The 23,885-nt window shown below is 49.2% G+C and overlaps 1 protein-coding gene across 6 annotated transcripts in view; it reads left to right on the plus strand.

Annotated features, from left to right (window-relative positions):
• The window catches only part of Ptr (patched domain-containing protein), a 149,512-nt gene that overhangs the window by 113,914 nt on the left and 11,713 nt on the right, over window positions 1-23,885 (plus strand). For all 6 annotated transcript variants that reach the window (XR_015192520.1, XR_015192519.1, XM_043005189.2 and 3 more), the window contains 2 exons: window positions 22,285-22,485; window positions 23,242-23,373. Coding sequence is in view for 4 of the 6 variants with exons in the window: in XM_043005189.2 (XP_042861123.1) it covers window positions 22,285-22,485; window positions 23,242-23,373 (333 nt within the window). In the remaining 2 variants the exon portion in view is untranslated. The remainder of the gene's footprint in view (window positions 1-22,284; window positions 22,486-23,241; window positions 23,374-23,885) is intronic.

The raw sequence follows: 23,885 nt of genomic DNA on the forward strand, positions 1-23,885 counted from the left end.
GTCTCACGTTCTTCTCGAGATTGGCTTCGTCTTTGTCTTTGTCTGCTTTCGTGTTATTTTGCTTGCATTTGGCCAGATCTGAAGCGGTTTGGAATTTGAGGTTATTTGAAAGGGAATAATATTACCTGCGACTTATTCTTATTCTTTTCGTTTTCATTTACTTCCTTCTGTTCTTGTTCCTTTATCTCGTTCTCGTTCTCTCTCTCTTTCTCTCTCATTCTTTCTTTCTCTCTCTCTCTCTCTCTCTCTCTCTTTCTCTCTCTCACACTCTCTCTTTCCTCTCTCACACTCTCTCTTTCCTCTCTCTCACTCTCTCTCTCTCTCTCTCTCTCACTCTCTCTCTCTCTCTCTCTCTCTCTCTCATCCCCCCCCTCTCTCTCTCACCCCCCCCTCTCCCTCTCTCCCTCTCCCTCCCTCTCTCCGATCGCTTGATCATTACGTCAGCGCCGGAGCGCAAGCGACCCGCGCGCTCGCTCGTGGGGCGGCGAAGCGGCCGTGCGAAGCGAAGTGAGGCCCCCGCCGCGGCAGGCCTTTGCACCAATTACGTATGATTACACTGAACTGGGTGACCTTAGTCGGGGCGTGTTGCAACGTCGCTCTGGGCGGCTCTTGCGTTTAAAGACTCGGATGTATGTATGTATGTTTTTTTTTTTTTTTTTTTTTGGATGGGGGGAGGGGGAGGGGTAAGTATTTTATCACTTTGCTATATTTTATTTTTTTTTTCGAAATTTTCGTTTTAGGTTAGATAGTCTTGGATAGGGTTCTCGATTATATATATGTATATATATATATATTAATTAATTAAGTCCTCTTCACCCTCCTTTTCTTTCTCCTCCGTCTCCTCCTCTCCTCCCAGTGCCAGGGAAGCTAGCAAGTGTTGGTGCCTTGCCTGCTTGCCCTACGTTCCTATCGTGTGTGCTTGAGCTTGTACTTGTGCTTGTGTCTGCGTGCGTGCATGTGCGTTTAGAAAGATGATATGCCTGTTAACATTGCTTAGGTATCCGTAAGTGCAGGGTGTGTTGCAGAGAAGGCCACGTGTGTTGCAGGGAAGGCCACGGGTCAGTAAACATCGTAGGTAGTGGATGGCATCTTTCTGGCTGGGCACGAGAGGAAGCCAGTAATGATGGGTTCGTGTCGCTTTATTTAGTGAGCTTAGGGGGGTGAGGCGAGCTGGGGGTGGGGGGGGGTGAGGTGAGCTGGTGGTGGTGGAGGGAGGAAGGGAGGGAGGGAGGGAGGGAGGGGGAGGGGGAAGATTGGGGAGGAGTGGGGTGGGGGGTGGGGAGGGGCGAAGAGGGAAGGAATCGTGTAAATAGGTGGATTAGCGAAGGAAGAATAGAACAAGAATGGTTGGTGTGATTGTTAAACGGTAGTACACAAGTAAAAAAATATATTTGTATTAGCTCTTTGTAACGAAATGGAGAGATATGTAAGATAAATGGAAAACGAGGAAGAGGAAGGAGGAGAACGAGGAAGGAGACCCCCCTCCCCTCCTTTTGCAAGAAAGCGACCCTCCCCCCCCCCCCCAAAAAAAAAATAATAATAATAATAAAAAATAAATAAATAAATAAATAAATCGAAAAGGCCAAACTTGGCGATCGCTCCCTCACGCCCCATCGGTGGGGTGTGGGGGGGGGTCCCATCCCGCGAAACGGTCTCGTCTCGTCACTCTTCTTTTTTTCTTCTTCTTCTCTTTTTCTAAGGAACTACAAAACGATGGGCGTCGGATCGGCACTTTGCCCCGCTCGGCATTTCCTCGTCGCCTCTCCCTCGGGAAAGCAAACCCTGGAATTGACCAGACTCTGATGGGGAAAAAAAAATAAAAAATAAAAAAATAAAAAGCCCTCGGGCTCTGGTAGACCTTGAGGATTCCGTAGAACTTGTGGGCAAAAGGCTGCCTGGTTATTCTTAGCGCTGCCTCCCGATTGCAAGCACTTTCCTTTGTTGCATCGAATTTGCTTGTTCGTTCGTTTCGTTCGTTCTTGTAAACGTGTTTGGATATTTTTTTTTTTCCTCTCTCTCTCCCTTTCTCTCTCTCTCTCCCTTTCTCTCTCTCTCTCTCTCTCTCTCCCTTTCTCTCTCTCTCTCTCCTCTCTCTCTCTCTCTCTCTCTCTCTCTATCTCTCTCTCTCTCCCCCCTCTCTTTCTCCTTCCCTCTCTCTCTCTCTCCTTCCCTCTCTCTTTCTCCTTCCCTCTCTCTCTCTCTCTCCTTCCCTCTCTCTCTCTCTCTCCTTCCCTCTCTCTTTCTCCTTCCCTCTCTTTCTCCTTCCCTCTCTCTCTCTCCTTCCCTCTCTCTCTCTCCTTCCCTCTCTCTCTCTCCTTCCCTCTCTCTCTCTCCTTCCCTCTCTCTCTCTCCTTCCCTCTCTCTCTCTCCTTCCCTCTCTCTCTCTCCTTCCCTCTCTCTCTCTCCTTCCCTCTCTCCCTCTCCCTCCCCCCTCTCTCCCTCTCCCTCCCCCCTCTCTCTCCTCTCTCACCCTCTCTCTTCCCTCTATCCCTCCCTCCCTCTCTCTTCCCTCTATCCCTCCCTCCCTCTCTCTCCCTCTCCCCTCTCTCTCCCTCTCCCCTCTCTCTCCCTCTCCCTCTCTTCCTCCCTCTCTCACCCCCGAGGAGAGGGCATACTATTTATCTCAAGCAACAGATCACGAACAAAGAGCATAGCTACACCCGAATGCCCGGCGGGTGATATCCGTGAAGGCACACGATATCTTAGAATCCTGCTCAAGGTGTTTGCACCGAAGGAAGTCTTTGCGAAATCCGCTTTTCTTTCATGCTTCTTCTTCCTCCTCTTCTTCTTCTTCCTCCTCTTTTTTCTTTTTAGTTTCTTTCTTGTGTATCCTTCTTCCTCTTCTTCTTCTTCTTCTTCTTCTTCTTCCTTTTTTCTTTAGTTTCTCTCTTGTGTTTCCTCCTTTTTCTTCTTCCTCTTTTTTCTTTAGTTTCTTTCTTGCTTCCTTTTTCTTCTTCTTCTTCATCCTCCTCCTCCTCCTCCTCCTCCACCTCCTTTTTTCTTTAGTTTCTTTCTTGTGATTCCTTCCTCCTCCTCCTCCTCCTCCTCCTCCTCCTCCTCCACCTCCTCCACCTCCTTTTTTCTTTAATTTTCTTATTGTATGTATTTTTTCCCCAAGCTCTAAAGCTCAGGATAAAGCTAAGGGAATGTCTTTTATTACTTGGGTTTATCTGAAGACCGTACGTGATGGGATGGCACCTTGACACGTTGCCTCAAACCTTTTACTTCTTGACACCACCGTACGTTGTGTCTCGTGGCACGGTTGACACCCACACCGGCAAGTGCCAGTTGAAACCCGTTTGATTTACACATTTTTTATATATATGTATAAACTTTTTTTTTATACTAAACTCTACGGCAAGTCATTGTTTCCCAGAGGAAGTACTTTTCTGCAGGACGTCATACTGTGACGTGACTCGTGTTGTGACACTGATTCTGGAATTGGACCTTTCTATCTCTCTATCTATTTATCTCTATCTCTTCATCGCTTCATCTCGCCTTCGTTGTTTTTCTCCCTGTCTCTTTCCTTCTTCTTCCTGTTTCCTCCCTCTCTCCTTCCTTCCTTTTCCCTCTCTCTCTCCCCCTCTCTCCTTCCTTCCTTTTCCCTCTCTCTCTCCTTCCTTCTCCTTCCTTCCTTTTCCCTCTCTCTCTCCTTCCTTCTCCTTCCTTCCTTTTCCCTCTCTCTCTCCTTCCTTCTCCTTCCTTCCTTTTCCCTCTCTCTCTCCTTCCTTCTCCTTCCTTTTCCCTCTCTCCTTCCCTTCCTTCTCCTTCCTTCTCCTTCCTTCTCCCTCTATCCTTCCTTTTCCCTCCCTCCCTCTCTCCTCCCTCCCTCCCTCTCTCCTCCCTCCCTCTCTCCTTCCTTCCCCCCCTTTCTCTCTCCCTCTCTACCTCTCCCTTTCTCTCTCTCTCTCTCTCCCTCCCTCTCTCCTCCCTCCCTCCATCCCTCCCTCTCCCTCATCTGCTGACTTTATTCCATTGCTCTTCTTCCTTTTCATCGGCGCACCTTCTTCCTACGAAAACTTTCACTTTCACTGCAGGAAACGCCTGTATGCCGCGAAAAAAGGGGGTCCTCCGCGTGACGTAATTCCAGGAAAATGTGAACGTTAAAAAAAAAGAAAAAAAAAAAAAAACGACATTCCTGGGTATCCTGTGTGCCTGCCCGCTGGTGCCCTTCGCTGACACATACATCCCTCGGCCCTGATGACGTGCCTGCGAGCTCCCTTGGATTTCCCCACGAGCTACAGGCTTCCTCCTCCCTCCTCCTCTTTCTCCTTCTACTCCTCCTCCTTCTACTCCTCCTCTTCCTTCTCCTCATCCTTCTCCTCATCCTTCTTCTTCTTCTTCTCCCCTCCCCTTCCCTCTTTTCGTCTCTTTTATCCTCTTCTTCTTCCATCTCCCTCTCCTCCTCCAGAAACACTTGTCAAGGAATCCCTTCACCCCCTTCCCCCTCCCCCTCTCTCTCTCTCTCTCCCCCCCTCTCTCTCTCTCTCTCTCTCTCTCTCTCTCTCTCTCTCTCTCTCTCTCTCTCTCTCTCTCTCTCTCTCTCTCTCTCTCTCTCTCTCTCTTTCCCTCTTTCCCTCTTTCCCTCTTTCCCTCCCTCCCTATCTCTCTCTCTCCCCTCCCTCCCTCCCTCCCTATCTCTCTCTCTCTCTCTCTCTCCCTCCCTCTCTCGCTCCCCCCCCCCCTCTTCCTCCCCACCTTCGTGCCAGGTAGGATCTGGTCCCCCGCCCTCTGCCGGAGACTTGTGGAAGTAGAGTGAAAGTGCTGTGCTGGATTACCCTGACCTCTTGTAGTTGTAGTCTCCCCCCCCAACCCCCTTCTCCACACCTCCCTTCCCCTCCCCGCCCCTCCTCTCTTCTCCTCTCCCTTCCCCCCAACTCCACTCATTCTCGGTATTTCTACTTCCTTCTTCTCTTCTTTTCTTTCCTCTCCTCTTGTCTCATCTTCTTTTCTCTCCTCTCCTCTCTTCTCTCTTCTTTTCTCTCCTCTCCTCTCTTATCTTCTTTTCTCTCCTCTCCTCCTCTTCTCTCATCTTCTTTTCTCTCCTCTCCTCTTGTCTCACCTTCTTTCCTCTCTCCTCTTCTCTCCTCTTCTTTCCTCTCTCCTCTCCGTTCCTCTCCTCTCCTCATCTCTCATCTTCATTCCTCTCTCCTCTCATCTTCTTTCCTCTCTCCTCTCCGTTCCTCTCCTTCTTTAATTCCTCATCTATCACTTCGTTTACTTCTGCATTCGCATTCTCTTCGTCTCTTCCTCCCCCTTTTTCTATCCTCTTCCTTGTGTGGAAATTTTACCTTCCATCTCTCTCTCTCTCTCTCTCTCTCTCTCTCTCTCTCTCTCTCTCTCTCTCTCTCTCTCTCTCTCTCTCTCTCTCTCTCCCTCCCTCTCTCTCTCCCTCTCCTCTCTCTCTCTCTCCTCTCTCCCCTCTCTCTCTCTCTTCTCTCCCTCCCCCCTCTCTCTCTCTCTCCTCTCTCTCTCTCTCTCTCTCTCTCTCTCTCTCTCTCTCTCTCTCTCTCTCTCTCTCTCTCTCTCTCTCTCTCTCTCTCTCTCTCTCTCTCTCTCTCTCTCTCTCTCTCTCTCTCCGTTAATCCTATCCCTTTTTCCTGCCCCCCTTCCCCACATACCCTCTCTCCACCCCCCCCTCCTTCCCACATACCCCCTACCCGTAGCACCCACCCGCCACCCCCCAATCACCCCCTCGACTCAAACACGTCAGTGGTTCTGATCGGAAACCCCCCTCTCGAAGTGGGCGTCTGGAGTGGGCGTCGGGAGTGGCTTCAGCAAAGGCGACATGTCTTCGAGTGCTGTTTGACATTTCTTTGACCATTATTTCTTGTTTTTGTTTGTGCTTTGTCGAAGGAGATCTACAGCTATGGGGGGGGGTAAGGGTAAGGTTTGTTTTTTTGGGGGATCGAGGTTTCCTTTCGAAGCCGTTTTTTTTTTTTTTGTCTTGAATATTTTCTTGATTTTTCCTTCCTCGTTCTTTTATCGTCACGATCATCATCATCCTTGTAATCCTGTAAGTCTCTCTCTCTCTTCCTGCTTTACGACATACCGTCTTTACTATCTACTTCATTAGCCGTTACTTGTTTCTTCTTTTTCTTCTTCTTTCTTTGTTTTTATATTTTCTTTTTTCTTTTCTTTATCACCAATCATCCGTGCGTGTTCTCGACACGTCAACGGCCGATAAAAATCCACGGCGCGTTATCGTAATAAGTTTTTTTTTTCTGGAAGGCATTACGCTGCCACTGTAATACACGAGTATTTCCGGCTTGGGGGAAAGAAGAAGAGAACCGCTGTTGGGGGGGGGGGAGAAGAGGAGAACCGCTGTTAGGGGGGGGGAAGAAGAGGAGAACCGCTGTTGGGGAGGGGTGGGGGGGAGAGAAGAGGAGAACCGCTGTTGGGGGAAAGAAGGAGAACCGCTGTTGGGGGGGGGGGGCGGAAGAGGAGAACCGCTGTTGGGGGGGGGGAGAAGAGGAGAACCGCTGTTGGGGAGGGGGGAGAAGAGGAGAACCGCTGTTGGGGGGGGGAGAAGAGGAGAACCGCTGTTGGGGGGGGGGGAGAAGAGGAGAACCGCTGTTGGGGAGGGGAGGGGGGGAAGAAGAGGAGAACCGCTGTTTGGGGGAAAGAAGCCATTATACTATCTTTGCGAGAGGGTCTGTGCTTGTGCGCTTTGCGACTGTCGGGTAACACGAATAAGGAAAGGGGAGAAGAGAGCTTGTGTGATAAAGAAAGGTAATATAGAAGAGATGACATAGTTAGAGAGACAGAGAAGCGGTAAGCACGCGGAGGTGGGGGAAAAAAGGGAGTGAAATTGATCAAGCGCACGTACCTTACATAGAGAGCCAGTCAGACACAAGCAATTGCAAGCACACGGGGGCACTCTTGCATGCGTCGTCGGCCATGCATAAGAAGCCAGTCATGCTCATGCAGACAGGCAAATAAGGCCAAGACAATATATGCCAATGGAGGCTAAACTGCGAGCCGCGTTGGGAGATGATGGCTGGATGCTCTGGTGGGCGTGTGGGCGCCGACGAAGGAAAAGAGGGAGCGGGCCTGAGAAAGGTTTCTTCAAGGATATCCTCGCGATTTTCAAAAAAAAAATATATATATATATATCTTTTCTTTTTTATACGCAGGGTAGCTCGAAAAAAGGGGGGGAGGTTCTTAAACACGAGTGTGTGTGTGTGTGTGTGTGTGTGAGTGTGAGTGTGTGTGTGAGTGTGTGTGTGTGTGTGAGTGTGAGTGTGTGTGTGAGTGTGAGTGTGTGTGTGTGTGTATGTGTGTGTGTGTGTGTGTGTGTGTGTGTGTGTGTGTGTATGTGTGTATAATATATATTCCCGAGATTGTGACACGGCAGGTGAGAAATTTGGGGAATGTGGCTATGGCCGAATACTGGTAAGGAGCTGTAGGATCTTGTTCGTCCGAGTGCCGTGGACCCAAGGTGACGCCGCGAGGAAAGGCATTTTCTCTGTCTCGAAAGGCGTGTGCCCTCCGGCCGCTGTTTCTTAACCCTTCCTTTCACGCACCCGAAGCCTGTGTTTTCGTTCCTCTTCTTTTTTTTTCTTTTTTTCTCTCTCTCTCTCTCTCTCTCTCTCTCTCTCTCTCTCTCTCTCTCTCTCTCTCTCTCTCTCTCTCTCTCTCTCTCTCTCTCTCTCTCTTTATTTATTTATTTATTTATTTTTTTTTTTCTCTCTCTCTCTCTCTCTCTCCCCTATTCCTTACCTTCCCGGTTTTCTTTTATAGTAATCTTGTTACACGCGACGTGCTTTTAATCTTTTTTTTTTCTTTTTTTTCGTAATAAATCCTTTTTCCTCCAGTGCTTACCTTCTATCAGGGCCTCTTCCTAAGGGCCTATGAGTGTCCTGAGAGAGAGAGAAAGAGAAAGAGAAAGAGAAAGAGAGAATTAGAGAGAGAGAGAGAGGAAGACAGAGAGGAAGAGAAAGAGAAAGAGAGAATTAGGGAGAGAGAGAGAGGAAGACAGAGAGGAAGAGAGAGAGAGAGAGAGAGAGAGAGAGAGAGAGAGAGAGAGAGAGAGAGAGAGAGAGAGAGAGAGAGACTCTGACTGACTTTCGCTAGAGTTTTTGAGTCAAGGCTATCGGCGGTCAAGGTTTCGCTCGGAGTGCCTAACCTTAGCTCCTCCCTCTTAACTCCTCTCACCCCCACTCCCCTCCCTCCCTACTCCCTCCCCCCTCCTTACTCCCTCTCCTCCTCCTTTAACTCTCGGAGACTATCGACGCTGCCCCCCCCCCTTCCCCCCACTTTAAATCTCCATTCTTCATCAGCATTTGCTTGCAACCTAATGCACGATGCATCCTCTCTCTTCTTCTTCCTCTTCCTCCTCCTCTTCCTCCTCCTCTTCCTCCTCCTCCTCTTCTTCCTCCTCCTCTTCTTCCTCCTCCTCCTCTTCTTCCTCCTCCTCCATCTCCTCATCCTTCTCCTCATCCTCATCCTTCTCCTCATCCTCATCCTTCTTCTTCTCCTCCTCCTCTTCCTCCTCTCCCTCCTCCTCCTCTTCCTCCTCCTCCTCCTCCTCTCCCTACTCCTCCTCCATACAAACACCTCCCCTCCCCTCCGCCTCTACTCCTTGTCAATTTTAATTTCATATTAATGAAGAAAATCCGGACCGGTATGTTAGAGCAAACAAAGAACCCCCCCCCCCATAAAAGTTATTGGGGAAAGGAGATCTATATCAAGAAACGAAGTAAACAGACATAATGGAATCAAGAAAATCAAGCAAGAACATACATAATTCGGGCGTCGTTGTACCCATGTCGGTTGGTTTTAAGGCGGCGGTTCAAGCATGAAATTAGTTGTATGGTTATGAATATGTCGACCTTTTATGCCAAGGTTGGTTCCGGTGTTCTCAGCCCCCTCGTCTATTCTTTCTCTTTCTCTTTTTTTCACTTTCTCTCTCTCTCTCTCTCTCTTTCTATTTCTCTTTCTATTACTCTTTCTCTATCTTTCTCTTCCTTTCTCCTCTCCCCCTACCCCTTTCTCTTCTCATCCTTCCCCCCCTCCCTCCCTCCCCTACCTCCGGCCTCCTGTATGATGCCAAATTTAGCTGGCGGAGAGAGGAGGAGGGAGGGGAGGGGAGGGGGTTGAGGAGGAAGAGGAGGAGGGAGGGGAATAGGGAATAGGGAGGGGGGATAAAGGGGGGGGATATTATCGATCTCGTCATCCGTTTTTGTGTTCCGTCTGGTACAGGAGGCATGCAGGGGTCGATGGTGGGGGGTGGGGGGGGGGAGAGAATGAATGGATTGGTTGTGTGTGGGGGGGGGGAGAGGGGAGGGGGGGTGAATGGGGACTCGGCACAAGGTTACGAAGAAAGGGGGAGGGGGGAAGGGGGAGTAGGAGGGGTCAGCAGCTGAGAGGAAAAGGGAGTAGCATGATGTAGCTAATTAGGGGACGAGAGAGGTTGCTGGAAAAGAAAAGACGAGGTTTTGTGCTACTTAATTAATAAACCCCCGTGGATTTTTGCCACGTGGTGTAATCAGGCCGTCGTCGTTTGTTTTTATTTATTTTATTTTTTTCATCATCCTTATTATTTTGATTCTTTCACTCGGCGCAATAGTATCAAACTACTATCTAAAAATAACCTGGAACGTACATGCATTTCTTTTCTTTCTTTTTTTTCTTTTTTTTGTACTATCACCTTTTCCTTTTCCTTTTTTCTTGGGGGGGAGGGGGAGGGGGAGGTAGGAGAAATCGAAGGCCACAAGGTAGTTTTGGTTCGGAAGCTCGTAAATATTCCGTTCTCATCGCGTGACCCCTCCAGCCAGGAGTCACGTGATGTCGACAGAGAGTGAGTGAGTGAGTGAGTGATGGCGGCGGCGGGACCTTCGAGTGCCAGAGAGAGAGAGATAGAGAGAGAGAGAGAGAGAGAGAGAGAGAGAGAGAGAGACTGAGAGAGAGAGAGAGAGAGAGAGAGACTGAGAGACTGAGAGACTGCCGCCGCCGCCGCCGCCATTTTTTCTTGAGTCGGAATCGCATCCGCCACATTTCTACCCACTTTCCCGCCGGTTTTTGTTTCGTTGGTTTGTGGTCGGATTTTGGTATTTCACTTTGATTTTTTTTTCTGGTTCCATTCGTAATGTTTGTTGTTGTTGTTTGTTGTTTTTTTGTCTGTGATCATATTTTTATGTATATCTTTCGGCGATGTAAACATACAGTACATTTTGTTATGATTCGATATTAATTTTTATTTTTTATTTTTTCAGGTACGAATGTCTTCTAAACTGTGCAGGCAAATGTCGGTAAAGTATATATATATAAAGAAAAAGACAAACCAAAAAATAGAGCTTGATATTTGTTTGTTTTTAATGAATGTGTAAATACCGCTTCTATTTTATTTTTTGTTGTTGTTAATGAAGATGAGTGAATGAGTGTTGAATGGAAACCCGGATGTTCTTTTATCGCATCAAAGACTTAACGGGTTTGAATATTTACTTAAGGTTTTAGAAGCAATGTTGATACAGGAGTTGTGTTGATGTCGTCCTTTTCCAAAGTTCTAATATGATTCGGGGAAATTTTGCATAGCAACGTTGCCCTCAGAGGAAATCTTGCAAGGGAGTGAGAAAATATGACCCGAGTCGATATAGCATCCTATCGCTGGTTGGTATTACCGCTGCACAGACAGACAGCTTGCTTGCTTTTATTTATCTCTCACTCTCTCTCTCTCCTCTATCTTCTCTCTCTCTCTCTCTCTCCTCTATCTTCTCTCTCTCTCTCTCTCTCCTCTATCTTCTCTCTCTCTCTCTCTTTTCTCTTTCCTTCTCTCTCTCACTCTCTCTTTCTTCTCTCTTACTATCTCTCCCTCTCCCTCTCCCTCTCCCTCTCCCTCTCCCACTCTCTCCCTTCCACTCTCTCACATACTCTGTCTCTCCTTCTCTCCCTCTCTCCCCCTCTCACTCTCTCTCTCTCTCTCTCTCCCTCTCTCCCTCCCCCTCCCCCTCTCTCCCTCCCCCTCCCCCTCTCTCCCTCCCCCTCCCCCTCTCTCCCTCCCCCCCCTCCCCCTCTCTCTCCTCCCCCCCTCCCCCTCTCTCTCCTCCCCCCCTCCCCCTCTCTCTCTCCCTCTCTCTCTCTCTCTCTTCCCCTCTCCCTCCCCCTCTCTCCCCCTCCCACTCTCTCTCTCCCTCTCACTCTCTCCCCCTCTCTATTATGTATGAGAGACAGACAGGGAGGGAGGGAGGAAGAGAGGGAGAAAGTGGGCGAAGTAGATCAGGGGGGAAGATGGCGGCCGGAGCGAGAGTGAGTCTTTGCACTTTGAAAAGACCTCATTAATATTTCTTGCAGACGGCGATCGAGGTTCTCAACGCCGCGGGCACTCGCTGTTGTCTCCGGGCCGCGCGCCGCCGGGGAATGCAGACTCGCCCTTGCTCTCGCTCGCCTTTCTCTCCCCCTCCCCCTCACCCCCACCCCTCCTCTCCTCTCTCCCCATCTCCTTCGACACACACTTCGTCCCCTCTTCCTTCTCCCTCTCCCCCTCCCCATCTCCCTCGACACACACTTCGTCTCCTCTCCCTTCTCCCTCCCCTCCCCTCTCCCCCTGCCCACTGCCACTCCGTGGGAAGTCGTCGATTATGAAATGAAGGATTTTTCGATTTCGTTTTGTCTTTTCTCTCTAGCTCTCTCGCTCTCTCTCTCTTTCTCTCTTTCTCTCTTTCTCTCTTTCTCTCTCTCTCTCTCTCTCTCTCTCTCTCTCTCTCTCTCTCTCTCTCTCTCCCTCCTCTTCTCTCTCTCTCCTCTCTCTCTCTCCCTCTCCCTCTCTCTCTCTCTCATCTCTCTCTCTCTCTCTCTCTCCTCTCTCTCTCTCTCTCTCTCTCTCTCTCCTCTCTCTCTCTCTCTCTCTCTCTCTCTCTCTCTCTCTCTCCCTCTCTCTCTCTCTCTCTCTCTCTCTCTCTCTCTCTCTCTCTCTCTCTCTCTCTCTCTCTCTCTCTCTCTCTCTCTCTCTCTCTCTCTCGCTCACACGCCTTGCATCCATGCGTTCTTCTCTTTTCGAAGACGCTTCGTACTTCGGGGACATTTCCCTTTGCCTCAAAATCCCCCTCACGAATGGCGGTTGCACGAAAGCGCACGATTCTGCAACGAGACAGCGAAGTGAAGTATGCAAAACGCATTCGAATGCCTTGCGAGGCCTGTGGATGGCCGAGCCGTGCGTGTGAAGCGTTCGGTTGTGTGTGAGCGTAATTACGAATCGGCGGTGAAGGATAAATTTACTTCAATCGCCTTTGCTGAGGGGATGCATCGCACGAACGTGGAAAGACGTGCACGAGAGATTGTAATTTAATTTTAAAAAGAAGAAAAGAAGGAATCTGCAGGGCCGCCGGAGGGTTTGGAGGGGGTTGGAATCGAAGATCCGTGGTCGTGGATCCTATTCAAAGACGTTCGTCCGTTTGGCTTTTGTTTTTTCTCTTGATCTCTTCTTTTTTTCGTCCCTATTGTTCTTCCTTTTTTTCCACTCATTTCGTTTTTCGTACCTTTTTTTTATTCCTAAATAATTATGATAAAAAGGATCAATAACTAAAAAAAAAAAAAAAAATTATTCTTATTACTGACATTTCTCGCTCCATCTTTTGTTTCTTGTTTCTTCGCGCGACCCGTCTCTCTCCTGCACGCGCCCCCTGGGTACGGGCGGGAACAGACGCCGTGCGATGGAATGGCCATTTCCGACGGCGCGGTGTTGCGCAAGGCGGCGCGCGGCGTCTCGAAGGTGCGCCGCCGTGTCCTTCGCCGCGCGCCCGCCCGCCCGGAGATTCCTCAACTCCATTTCGAGGGTCAGGGTGATGGCCTCAGCCCGCCCCTTGGTGAAGGGTGAAGGGGCTGAGACGAGGCAGCCTTTCCTTCTCGGCGTTCTCTCTCTCTCTCTCTCTCTCTCTCTCTCTCTCTCTCTCTCTCTCTCTCTCTCTCTCTCTCTCTCTCTCTCTCTCTCTCTCTCTCTCTCTCTCTCTCTGGCTGCTGCTTCCTCCTCCTCCTCCTGTGTCTTCATGTTCTTCTTTTTCTTCCCTTTTTTCTTCTTTTTTTCCCTTCTTATATTCCTCTTTCTATTTCGCCTTTTTTTTTTCTTTTTTTCACTTCGTTTCCCTCATATTTCGATTTTTTTTATGAACTTTCCCTTTCTCTTTTTCTTCCTCCCTCCTCCTCTTCCTCTTCTTCCTCTTCTTCCTCCTCTTCCTCTTCCTCTTCCAAGACCTCTCCTCGTTTTCTCTTGCTTTCACGCTTTCGTAGAGTTTTTTTTTATCCCTACCAAATGTCCCCTTTTACTCCCACTTACATATTCTCCACTTTCACATTTACTTCCTGCATTTTAAGCAAGCAAGGAGATAAAAGGACGAAAGAGAGAGAGAGAGAGAGAGAGAGAGATTGATTTGATTTTGATAAGTTTATTCATACTATTTACATTGTATACACATGAATAGGCATAGGAACTAGAGAGAGCGAGAGAGAGAGAAAGAGAGAGAGAGAGAGTGAGAGAGAGCGAGAAAGAAAGAGAGAGAGAGCGAAGACAGAGAGAGAGAGAGAGAGAGCGAAGACAGAGAGAGCGAAGACAGAGAGAGCGAAGACAGAGAGAGCGAAGACAGAGAGAACGAAGACAGAGAGAACGAAGACAGAGAGAACGAAGACAGAGAGAGAGAGAGAGAAGACAGAGAGAGCGAAGACAGAGAGAGCGAAGACAGAGAGAACGAAGACAGAGAGAGAGAGAGAGAAGACAGAGAGAGTGCTTGAGACCGCGTAGCACGACTTCATCAGCACCCACAGCGTGTAACAGATAGTTTATCAAGGGTGATGACAGGCGGGGGGGGGGGAGGGGGGTTCTCCATCTCTTTCACTTGTGTACACAGAGCTTGTATGTTTTGTTTTGCTTTTTGTTTTTTTGAGCGTGTAACTTTGTCTTTGTTTCTTTTTTTCTCTTCTCTTGAGTTTTATTTTTACGACTGTCTGATTTGATTTTTTTTTTTTTTTACTATGACTCTTCTGATTAGAATTAATGTTTTGGATATGGTTTTTCCTTCGCCTGTGGTCGAGGATACGAATAGGGGGAGATTAAGCATAACTAGTGTGGTTTAAAGAGAGAGAGATGGGGGAGGGAGGGTTAAAGAGAGAGAGAGGGGGGAGGGTTAAAGAGAGAGAGAGGGGGGGAGGATTAAAGAGAGAGAGAGGGGGGGAGGATTAAAGAGAGAGAGAGGGGGGGAGGATTAAAGAGAGAGAGAGGGGGGGAGGATTAAAGAGAGAGAGAGGGGGGGAGGATTAAAGAGAGAGAGAGGGGGGGAGGGTTAAAGAGAGAGAGAGAGAGGGGGGGGAGGGTTAAAGAGAGAGAGAGGGGGGGGGAGGGTTAAAGAGAGAGAGAGAGGGGGGGTTAAAGAGAGAGAGAGAGAGGGGGGTTAAAGAGAGAGAGAGAGGGGGGGGGTTAAAGAGAGAGAGAGAGAGGGGGAGGGTTAAAGAGAGAGAGAGAGAGGGGGGGGTTAAAGAGAGAGAGAGAGGGGGGTATTAAAGAGAGAGAGAGAGGGGGGAGGATTAAAGAGAGAGAGAGAGAGGGGGGATGGTTAAAGAGAGAGAGAGAGAGGGGGGATGGTTAAAGAGAGAGAGATGGGGGGAGGGGGATCTTTTGATAAGTTGATGATGATTAAAACAAACGTTTGAATAGGCTGGTAAAAGGACTTCGTAACTTCAGCTTGAATAACAGGCGAGGTGGTAATGGGTCTGTATTTTGATGGGATATGATAGACCGTTGACACCAAGTCGCGATATACTTCTTATAGTGTGTTAATCATTGTATAATTTACCATAGTAACTCGTATTGATTTTAGAGAAAAACCGTAGACTATAAAAGAGCGCTAAATTGATTTTATTGGTGTCATTGCAATCCAGGCCAGAACAAACACATCCCTTAGGTGTCGTCATCTGCCCTTGGTGAGTCTCTCTCTCTCTCTCTCTCTCTCTCTCTCTCTCTCTCTCTCTCTCTCTCTCTCTCTCTCTCTCTCTCTCTCTCTCTCTCTCTCTCTCTCTCTCTCTCTCTCTCTCTCCCTCTCTCCCTCTCTCCCTCTCTCCCTCTCTCTTTCCTCTCTCTTCCCGTCGCTATCCGAGAACTACGAGTACTCAAGAACAAGGTGACAACAGAGAGGCCAAGATGCATCAGTTCTTCATCCTATTTTTTTTCGCCCGGGGCGGATTAATGGGTCTAGGGAACGCGAAGTCGAGACACGAAGGAGAAGCAGGAGGAGGAAAATATTCGACCCGAAAAGAAAGTGCCTCGCGCGGAACAGGTGGACCTCTCGCCTCTCCGCCCGCCCGCCCGCCTGCTCGCCCGCCGTCCAGCCAGTCGTCCAGCCAGCCGTCCAGCCCGCCCGCCATCACCATCAGGGGCCTAAACTTAATGTGAGAACCGAGTCTCCCGAACGCACCCTTAGAGATCTGGAGATACCCCCCTCCCCCCCTCGCCGCGCCCCTATAACGTCTCGAAGAAGTGTCTCGGGGCCCCCTCGACCTTCGACAAGTAGATCAAGGTAACGCCCGCGAGGAGCCGCCGGGGTCGCCTGGGATATTTATAGACATGCGATGAAAGTTATCCGAGTCCGAGCGCGGAATGTGTTGTTTCTTTCGGCCGATACGATCTGCGCTTAACCGCTAAACTGGCTCGCGTAAAGATTGCTTGATAATAGCAAACTGACCTTCCCTTCCCGTCCCTTCCCTTACCCCTTTCTCTGTCTCCCCCCGAGAGAAAGGCAGGTATGAGAGCGGTCTGCGATACACCTCTGATGATAGACGGTGCCATAACGGACGGAGGTGTGCCACTCATAGCTAGCAGTCAGTGCCATTCGATTCCGCGGAAATGAGCAAGACTTCGATGCTTTTTTTTTCTCTTTTTTTCCTTGTCATGAAGATCTGATGCTATGTCGTTGCAACTGTCAAGACATCTTGTTATAAACGGTTCTCGGGAAGAATAATATCCTGCAGTGATAGATTACTCGGTGGGGGGATGGGGGGGGGGTGCGGGATTGCATCTGCATATGCCTCGCTTTAATGCAGCAGAAAGTAATCCATACAAAGATACTAGCGAAATAGTTTCAAGGAAGAACAGAGTACCTATAGAACATATTCTCCCCCTCCTTTCCTTCATCCCATCCCCCACCCCACCCACCCCTCTCTCTTATCGGTATTTTCATCGAACTATGAATGTGAAAACGAGTTTGATGGTAGAAACCACTTCAGAATTTTAAGAAATGAGGGCTTTGGTTTAGTTCGCTCGTTTTTTTTTTACATCTCGAATGACCCGAATAAAGGATTTTTTTTTCTTTGATATACACGGTTTTATAGATACACATGTACTTGCGGTTGGAATGACTTCGGAGAACTTTGAGGTAAAGGATAGTTATCGGCCCCTTAATAATAATGGCCCGGTTTCCATTTGGATTCTGCTACCGACTCGACTCCTTCGGCCCCAACCCCCCTCCCCCTCTTCCCCCCTCTTCTTCCCTCCCCCCTCCTCTCCTTCCTACGAAAGAACTGTTGCCATGGTTACGTTTGCTCTTGTCCCGCTTGTACTTGGTAACTAGTCTTCAAACACAGGTGTCGTTTCGAGCTAAATTTGGTGCATTTGCCCCCCCTCCTCGGCTCGCTGCTTCTTCTGCTATTCCCCCTTCTTCTCTTACTCCTTCCTACTTCTCCTCCTCCTCCTCCTCCTTCTCCTTCTTCTCCCTCCTCCTCCTTCTCCTTCTTCTCCCTCCTCCTCCTCCTTCATTCTCCCTTATCTCCCTTTCTCCCCTTTCTCCTCCTTCACCCTTCTCCCCCTCCTTCCTCCATCTCCCCCCTTTCTCCTCCTCCCTCCTCCTCCCTCTTCCTCCTCCCTTCTTCTCCTCCTCCCTCCTCCATCTCCCCCCTTCCTCCTTCCCCCTTCCTCCTCCTTCCCCCTTCCTCCTCCTCCCTCCTCCTTCCCCTTTCTCCTCCTCCTTCCTCCATCTCCCTCCTCCTTCCCCTTTCTCCTCCTTCCTTCCCCCTTCTCCATCTTTCTCCCCCTCCTTCCTCCCTCTCCCCTCCGGATACCAAGCCAAGAGGTCGAGTCAAGAGTCGCGGCGCTGCACGTCATAAGACCGAGCCGACCGAGGTACTTTCGAAAGTCTTGCTTTAGGATGTCTGGAAGGAGGGTGGTGATGGAGGAGGAGGAGGAGGAGGGAGAGGGAGGGAGGGAGGAGGGAGGGAGGGAGAGGGAGGGGGGAGGAGGGGGAGGAAGAGGGAGGAGGAGGAAGGGAGGGAGGGGGAGAAAGGAGGAAGGGAGGGGGAGGAAGGAAGGAAGGAGGGAGGGAGGGAGGGAGGGGGATGAAGGAGGGGGAGGAGGAGGGAGGGGAGGAGGAGGAAGGAGGAGGAGGGGGAGGAGGAGGAAGAGGGGAGGGAGGGAGGGAGGGGGATGAAGGAGTTAGGAGGGAGGAAGGGAGGAGGAGGAGGAGGAGGAGGGAAGAGGAGGGAGGGGGGATGAAGGAGGGGGAAGAGGAGGGAGGGAGGATGAAGGAGGGGGAGGGAGGGAGGGGGACGAGACCTGTAGGACCACCCGCCATCGCCAGGCAGGTGCAACAGGGCTTGGGTTACAGCGCTTCTCATTCATTAGGGTTCATCTGCTCCCTCCCCTCTCTACCTCCTCCTCTTCCTTTTTGTTTCTCTCTCCTTTTCCTCCTCTTCGTCTGCTTATTCCACCTCTCGCCTCTTCCTCCTATCCGTGTTCCTTCTCTTCTCTTCCCTCGCCTTATCTATCCCATACCAAACCCTTCTTTCATCCTTCCTTCATCCTTCCTTCATCTATTCTCCATCTACCTAGCACATGGCATCCTCCTGTCCAGTATTCTCCATCTACCTAACACCCTCCATCCTCCCGACCTGCGACACCTGTTCTTCCCTTTAAAATCCCTCTCGTTCTTTCCGCCACAAACAGAGAGCATCTTCATATACCTTCATATACCTTCATATATCTTCATATGAAACAAATCCTTTATTTGGGTCATTCATGATGTAAAAACGAGCGAATTAATCACACGGGAGATTTTAGGTTTTTCATTATTCATTGCATGTATTGTATGGGCGCTGAGAATAACTTTAACGTTGCTTACTCTACACACCACACGTTTCAGTGTTTTGTGTGTGTTTGTATGTGTGTGTGTACGTGTACGTGTACGGAAGTTGATTCGCGGTCGGTTGAAGCAGAAGAATTCGTTCATTGAAGGGATACGTTCGATATTTCATTTTTCATCGTGCAATTTTTCTTTTTTTTTTGGCCCCGGATTACCTTTTCTGTTTCTCTTCTCGTTTTCTTTTTTTATCTCCACCTGCCGCTTCTATCCGCTTCTATCCAGTCTCCTCCACTCCAATTCACTGATGTATTCAAAATACCCGCTTTCTCCCTTCGTCAAATGTGACCTTTACGAGTAACGAGTACGAGTAACCCCGAGTCGAACATCCTGGAAGGCGAGAATCATCGACCTGTCTCTGTCCTGTGCATTATGCAACCGGCCCTCTGAGCAATATTCCAGCGTGGTTTCGACTGGATTTAACCTCTGGAAGACCGACGCTTAAGTAACAGTTTTCATATTACGTAATTCGTCACTCATATCTTTCCCTTCTTCCTCCTATCCTCTCTTTCCCCTCCCCTCCTTTCCCCTCTCCTTCCTCCCCTCCTTTCCCCTCTCCTTCCCTTCCCCTCCCCTCCTCTCCCCTCTCCTTCCCTTCCCTTCTTCCTCTTCCCTTCTCCTTCCTTATCCCTCCACCTTCTTCTTCCCTTCCCCTTCTTCCTCTTCCCACCCTTCCTCCCTCCTCCCTTCCCTCCCTCCCTCACTCCCTCCTTCCTCCTCCTCCCTTCCCTCCCTTCCCACACATATACGCACACACCTTCCACGCCAAACTCACACACGTGGACGAGTTGATGTTGATGTTGATGTTGAATTATTTATAGACGCAGTTGAAACTTTCTTGCAGTGAAAACCGATGATGTTGAACCTCCATACTGATGCCTTCTATGGGAATCAAGTCGGTCAGAAGAGATAGAATATTTAATTCCTTTTGCGTAAATGAGTTATAAAGATTTTGTTCTTGTACAGTGGTGGTATAGCAAGTGGCATATTAGGCCTGTTGGAGAATGAAAAAAGTAAAAAAGGCAACACTACAATATATATATATATATATATATATATATATATATATATATATAATTTTTTTTTTTTTTTTTTTTTTTTTTATATTGCCACATTTTCACTTCGGTATTAAGACGAGGTCACTGCACCAGAGGGTATTGCCCGGGGAGTTTGCGAGGTCACGGGATTATGTCATGTGGCAAGTGAGTCACGCCCCCCCGCCCCCCCACCCCCCTCGCCTACTCGCACGTCGAACCGTTTTCAAAAACCTTGAGGTCCGATTCGCGTGTGTCTGGCATGAGTGTCGTGTCAGAATCGGCGAGTCGGCGGGCGGGATCGCGACCACACACACTCGCTGGCGGGAAATTCAGACGGGAACCCTTCAAAAGGATGACCACTGTCGATCGCCCCCCGTCCCCGCCTCGTAGCTCGTCCCGTAGGTCGTCCCGTGGGTCGTCCCGTGGGTCGTCCCGTAGGTCGTCCCGCGGTGTCGTCCCGTGGGTCGTCCTGTGGGTCATCCCGTGGGTCGTCCCGCGGTGTCGTCCCGTAGGTCGTCCCGTTGGTCGTCCCGCGGTGTCGTCCCCTGGGTCGTCCTGTGGGTCGTCCCGCGGTGTCGTCTCAAAGGTATTCCCGTGGGTCGTCCCCTGGGTCGTCCTGAAGGGCAAGAGGAGGGGGGGTGTCCTTCTCGGAACAGAAGACGCGTAGGAAGGTTCTCGGATCGGAGACACCTGGGAGGCCGTTCTGCCGTCTGTAAAAGTGAAAGTGTTGGAAGGTCTCCAGGACTACCCTCCTCCTCCCCGCGTCTGCCTGCCAACAAACGAGCTTGCTTGGTCGTCTGTGTACCTGACTTTCTGCAGTGTAGATAGATCGGTTATTATCCTTTCCCTTTCTGCTCGCTCTCTCTCTCTCTCCCTTCCTCTCGTTCTCTCTCTCCCGTCCTCTCGTCCTCTCACCCCATTCCTCTCGTTCTCGTCCTCTCTCTCCCTTCCTCTCTCTCTCTCTCTCTCTCTCTCTCTCTCTCTCTCTCTCTCTCTCTCTCTCTCTCTCTCTCTCTCTCTCTCTCTCTCTCTCTCTCTCTCTTCCTTCCTCTCACCCCATTCCTCTCGTCCTCTCTCTCCTCCCTCTCTCTCTCCCTCTCTCTCTCTCTCTCCTTCCCTCTCTCCCTCTCTCCCTCCCTCTCTCCCTCTCTCCCTCCCTCCCTCCCTCCCTCCCTCTTTCCTCCCTCCCTCCCTCTCTCTTTCCCTCCCTCCCTCCCTCCCATAACCACTTCGAGAACGCAATCACGAAATGACTCCAACGGTAGAGGCAATATCACGGTATCATTCCATCGTCCGCCGATTGGTTCCCCCGTTCGCACATTCCAGGCCGGATAACGATCATATCCTTACACAGATTGACAATTACGGAACTTGTGTGTCGCACGTGTGTTGCATATGTTAGGATTAGCTTGGAATGTTACAGGAGAAAGGAGATGTGTTGTGTCTCTCTCCTCTCTCTCCTCTCTCTCTCTCTCTCTCTCTCTCTCTCTCTCTCTCTCTCTCTCTCTCTCTCTCTCTCTCTCCTCTCTCTTTTTTTTTTTTTTTTTTTTTTTGGGGGGGGGTATGTCCGATTATTTATGCCTTGTGTTCCGAACATGTTGATTTAAAAGATCTTTTAGGTAATAACAGTGAATTTGCGACGTGTATCGAGCCAAGATTGTCTGATAGGGAAAGAAATAGGACATACCAGAGACGACCTAGAGAGAGAAGAGAAGAGAGAGGAGAGAGAAGAGAAAGAGAGAAAGAGAAAGAGAAAGAGGGGGGGAAGAAGGAGAGAGAGAGAGTGAGCGTTCGTGCAGTTGCATAGTGAGGACGAGAAACCCCGGAGAATGCAAAACCTGTTATACTTCCAGACACTCTTCCCAGCAACACTATCCAAGGTGCAGCGAGGAGGTGGTGGTGGCGGGGCTGTGGTGGTCATGATGATGATGATGATGGTGGTGGTGGTGAAAGACGTTCTTTTAATAAAAAAGAAAAAGACGACTTGGTTAAAATTGATTTCGGAATGAAAGTCGAGAGGAATAGACCCGAAGACGACATCGGAAATTTGAAATACACTTTCATATTTCACAAACAATGGACCAGAAAGCCGTCGCATATTCGCTTGCGCAAGACCGCAGCCGAAGAAACAGTCTGGTTGCGGCTTGGCAATGCAATTAAAGATAACCTTAAGCCACGAGCTAAAAATACACAGTCAAATGTTAGGAGAGAGAGAGAGAAGAAAAAAAAAACGAGTGGATTACGACACGCCGTCACCTTTCCACTTAGCGAGTCTGCTAGAATGTCAAATTAGTTTCCATCGCTAGTTTTGTCCAGATATTGCCGTCAGTAAGCAAGGTCTTTGATAATAGCGCCGGGAATTTACAGTGTCTTTGAAGAGATTTCCTTTTTTTGTGCGTTTGTGTGTTTTGGTTAGAGAGAGAGTGAGAGGATGTGTGAGTGAGTGAGAAAGAGAGAGAAGAGAGAGAGAGTGAATGTGTGAGTGAGTGAGAAAGAGAGAGAAGAGAGAGAGAGTGAATGTGTGAGTGAGTGAGAAAGAGAGAGAAGAGAGAGAGAGTGAATGTGTGAGTGAGTGAGAAAGAGAGAGAAGAGAGAGAGAGTGAGTGTGTGAGTGAGTGAGAAAGAGAGAGAAGAGAGAGAAGAGAGAGAGAGTGAATGTGTGAGTGAGTGAGAAAGAGAGAGAAGAGAGAGAGAGTGAATGTGTGAGTGAGTGAGAAAGAGAGAGAAGAGAGAGAGAGTGAATGTGTGAGTGAGTGAGAAAGAGAGAGAAGAGAGAGAGAGTGAATGTGTGAGTGAGTGAGAAAGAGAGAGAAGAGAGAGAGAGTGAATGTGTGAGTGAGTGAGAAAGAGAGAGAAGAGAGAGAGAGTGAATGTGTGAGTGAGTGAGAAAGAGAGAGAAGAGAGAGAGAGTGAATGTGTGAGTGAGTGAGAAAGAGAGAGAAGAGAGAGAGTGAATGTGTGAGTGAGTGAGAAAGAGAGAGAGAGAGAGAGAGAGAGAGAGTGAAGGATGTGTGGCTTGTATGGAAAGTCGCGTGTTGGCACTTCTTGTTATGCATCCCACGCGTATTGTCTGTGGAGCGCGAATGCCCCATTGCCTCTCGTGCTTGTCTTGACTCTCCCTTTCTCTCCCTCCGCAGGTATTGGCATCGACGACACCTTCGTGATGTTGGCAGCGTGGAGGAGGACCCGACTTCAGGACTCTGTGTCCGACCGGATGGCGAAGACCTTTGCCGACGCCGCCGTCAGCATCACCATCACCTCCCTGACGGACATGATCTCCTTCTTCATCGGGGCCATCACGCCCTTCCCCTGCGTTCAGGTCTTCTGTCTCTACACGGGTGAGTTGCTCAAGGCCTGGCCTCGCCTCGCCTTCCCTGCCTTCGAAGTTTTATACGTCGAGATCGTGGGTTTCGCTGGAGTGTTCTCAATCGGAGCTCTTTTGTGATCCCTCAGGTCTTTGCTTTCATCTTTATGATATCAAAACTTCTGACGTTTTCAAATCCTTTGCAAGGAGTAGTTAGATAATCGTCAGAGTATATTCTCGAGTAAAATGCCTAATAGACTTCTTTTTTCTGAGACCATGGCGTGCCCCCAAACCCTTGCACGTGTCAATGCCCTCTTGTTCTAACCACGCCTGAACATGTATTGTAACTCGAGTCTTGCTGATTCTGACGTAACGCAGTCTGCCTTGACCGCCCCGGCACTGCGGCACAGGTCGACGTGGCATCCATGTCGACTTGTGCGGCTGGGATGCCGAGATGCCGGGATGCCGAGGGCGATTAGCCTCTCTCTGGATACCAGTTTACATTGTCTATAGCCTTTTTGAACGACTGGTGTAATTTCCCTCCCTTTCTTTAAGGTTTCCTAACTGGAACCTCACCAAATCATGTCCCTCGCTCTAGTTAGCTCTGAAAAACGTTTCAATATTACCGGTTTCTTTTTGTCATTACGTCAGCGTCTTTCTTTCCCCTTTGCCCTCTCCCCTCTCCCCTCTCCCCTCTCCCCTCTCCCCCCTCCCCATATCCCCCCTCTCGTCACCATCCTCCACGAATACCAAACTTAACCCCACGATTTTTTTTTCACCCCACTTTCAGGCACTGCCGTCGTGGTGACATACCTGTGGCACATCACCTTCTTCGGCGGATGCATGGCACTCTCCGGGTACATGGAGAAGGGGCAGCGTCACGGCGTCTTCTGTCACAAAGTCAAGGCCAAGTCTGAAGCTGGTAAGTCTTGCAAGAAAGCTGGAAAGTTGTCTTACATGGGGACTTTTTTTTTTGGGGGGGAGGGGGTTGGGGGGTTGGGAGGTGAGATGGGTGTGAGGTCTGTCGACAAAGAAATTAGGGCAGATGATCAGTGTTTTTTTAATGATATATAGGTGTATTGGTAGATAGATATACATATATGAATTCAATCAAACAAAAAGAAACATACATACACACACAATTACAAGCATGCATACATATATGAATACAAACACGCATATATGAATACAAACATACATACATACATACATACACATATACATACATATACACACACACAAACACACATCTGCCATACATACACACACCCATACACACGTACCAATACGGATATAATACAACCTTTCCTTCCTAAAAAAAAGCACATACATATGTATATGTATGTGAAACGTGGGCAATTTCACCATAAATATTTATAGGGATTTCTTATAATATGCAAAACAAGTGTTAACATTAGAAACGGAGGTGATAGG

Source organism: Penaeus japonicus, unplaced genomic scaffold (assembly GCF_977035675.1).
Source record: "Penaeus japonicus unplaced genomic scaffold, GWHDUDI00000001_assembly GWHDUDI00000003, whole genome shotgun sequence".
In the NCBI taxonomy this organism is placed as follows: domain Eukaryota; kingdom Metazoa; phylum Arthropoda; class Malacostraca; order Decapoda; family Penaeidae; genus Penaeus; species Penaeus japonicus.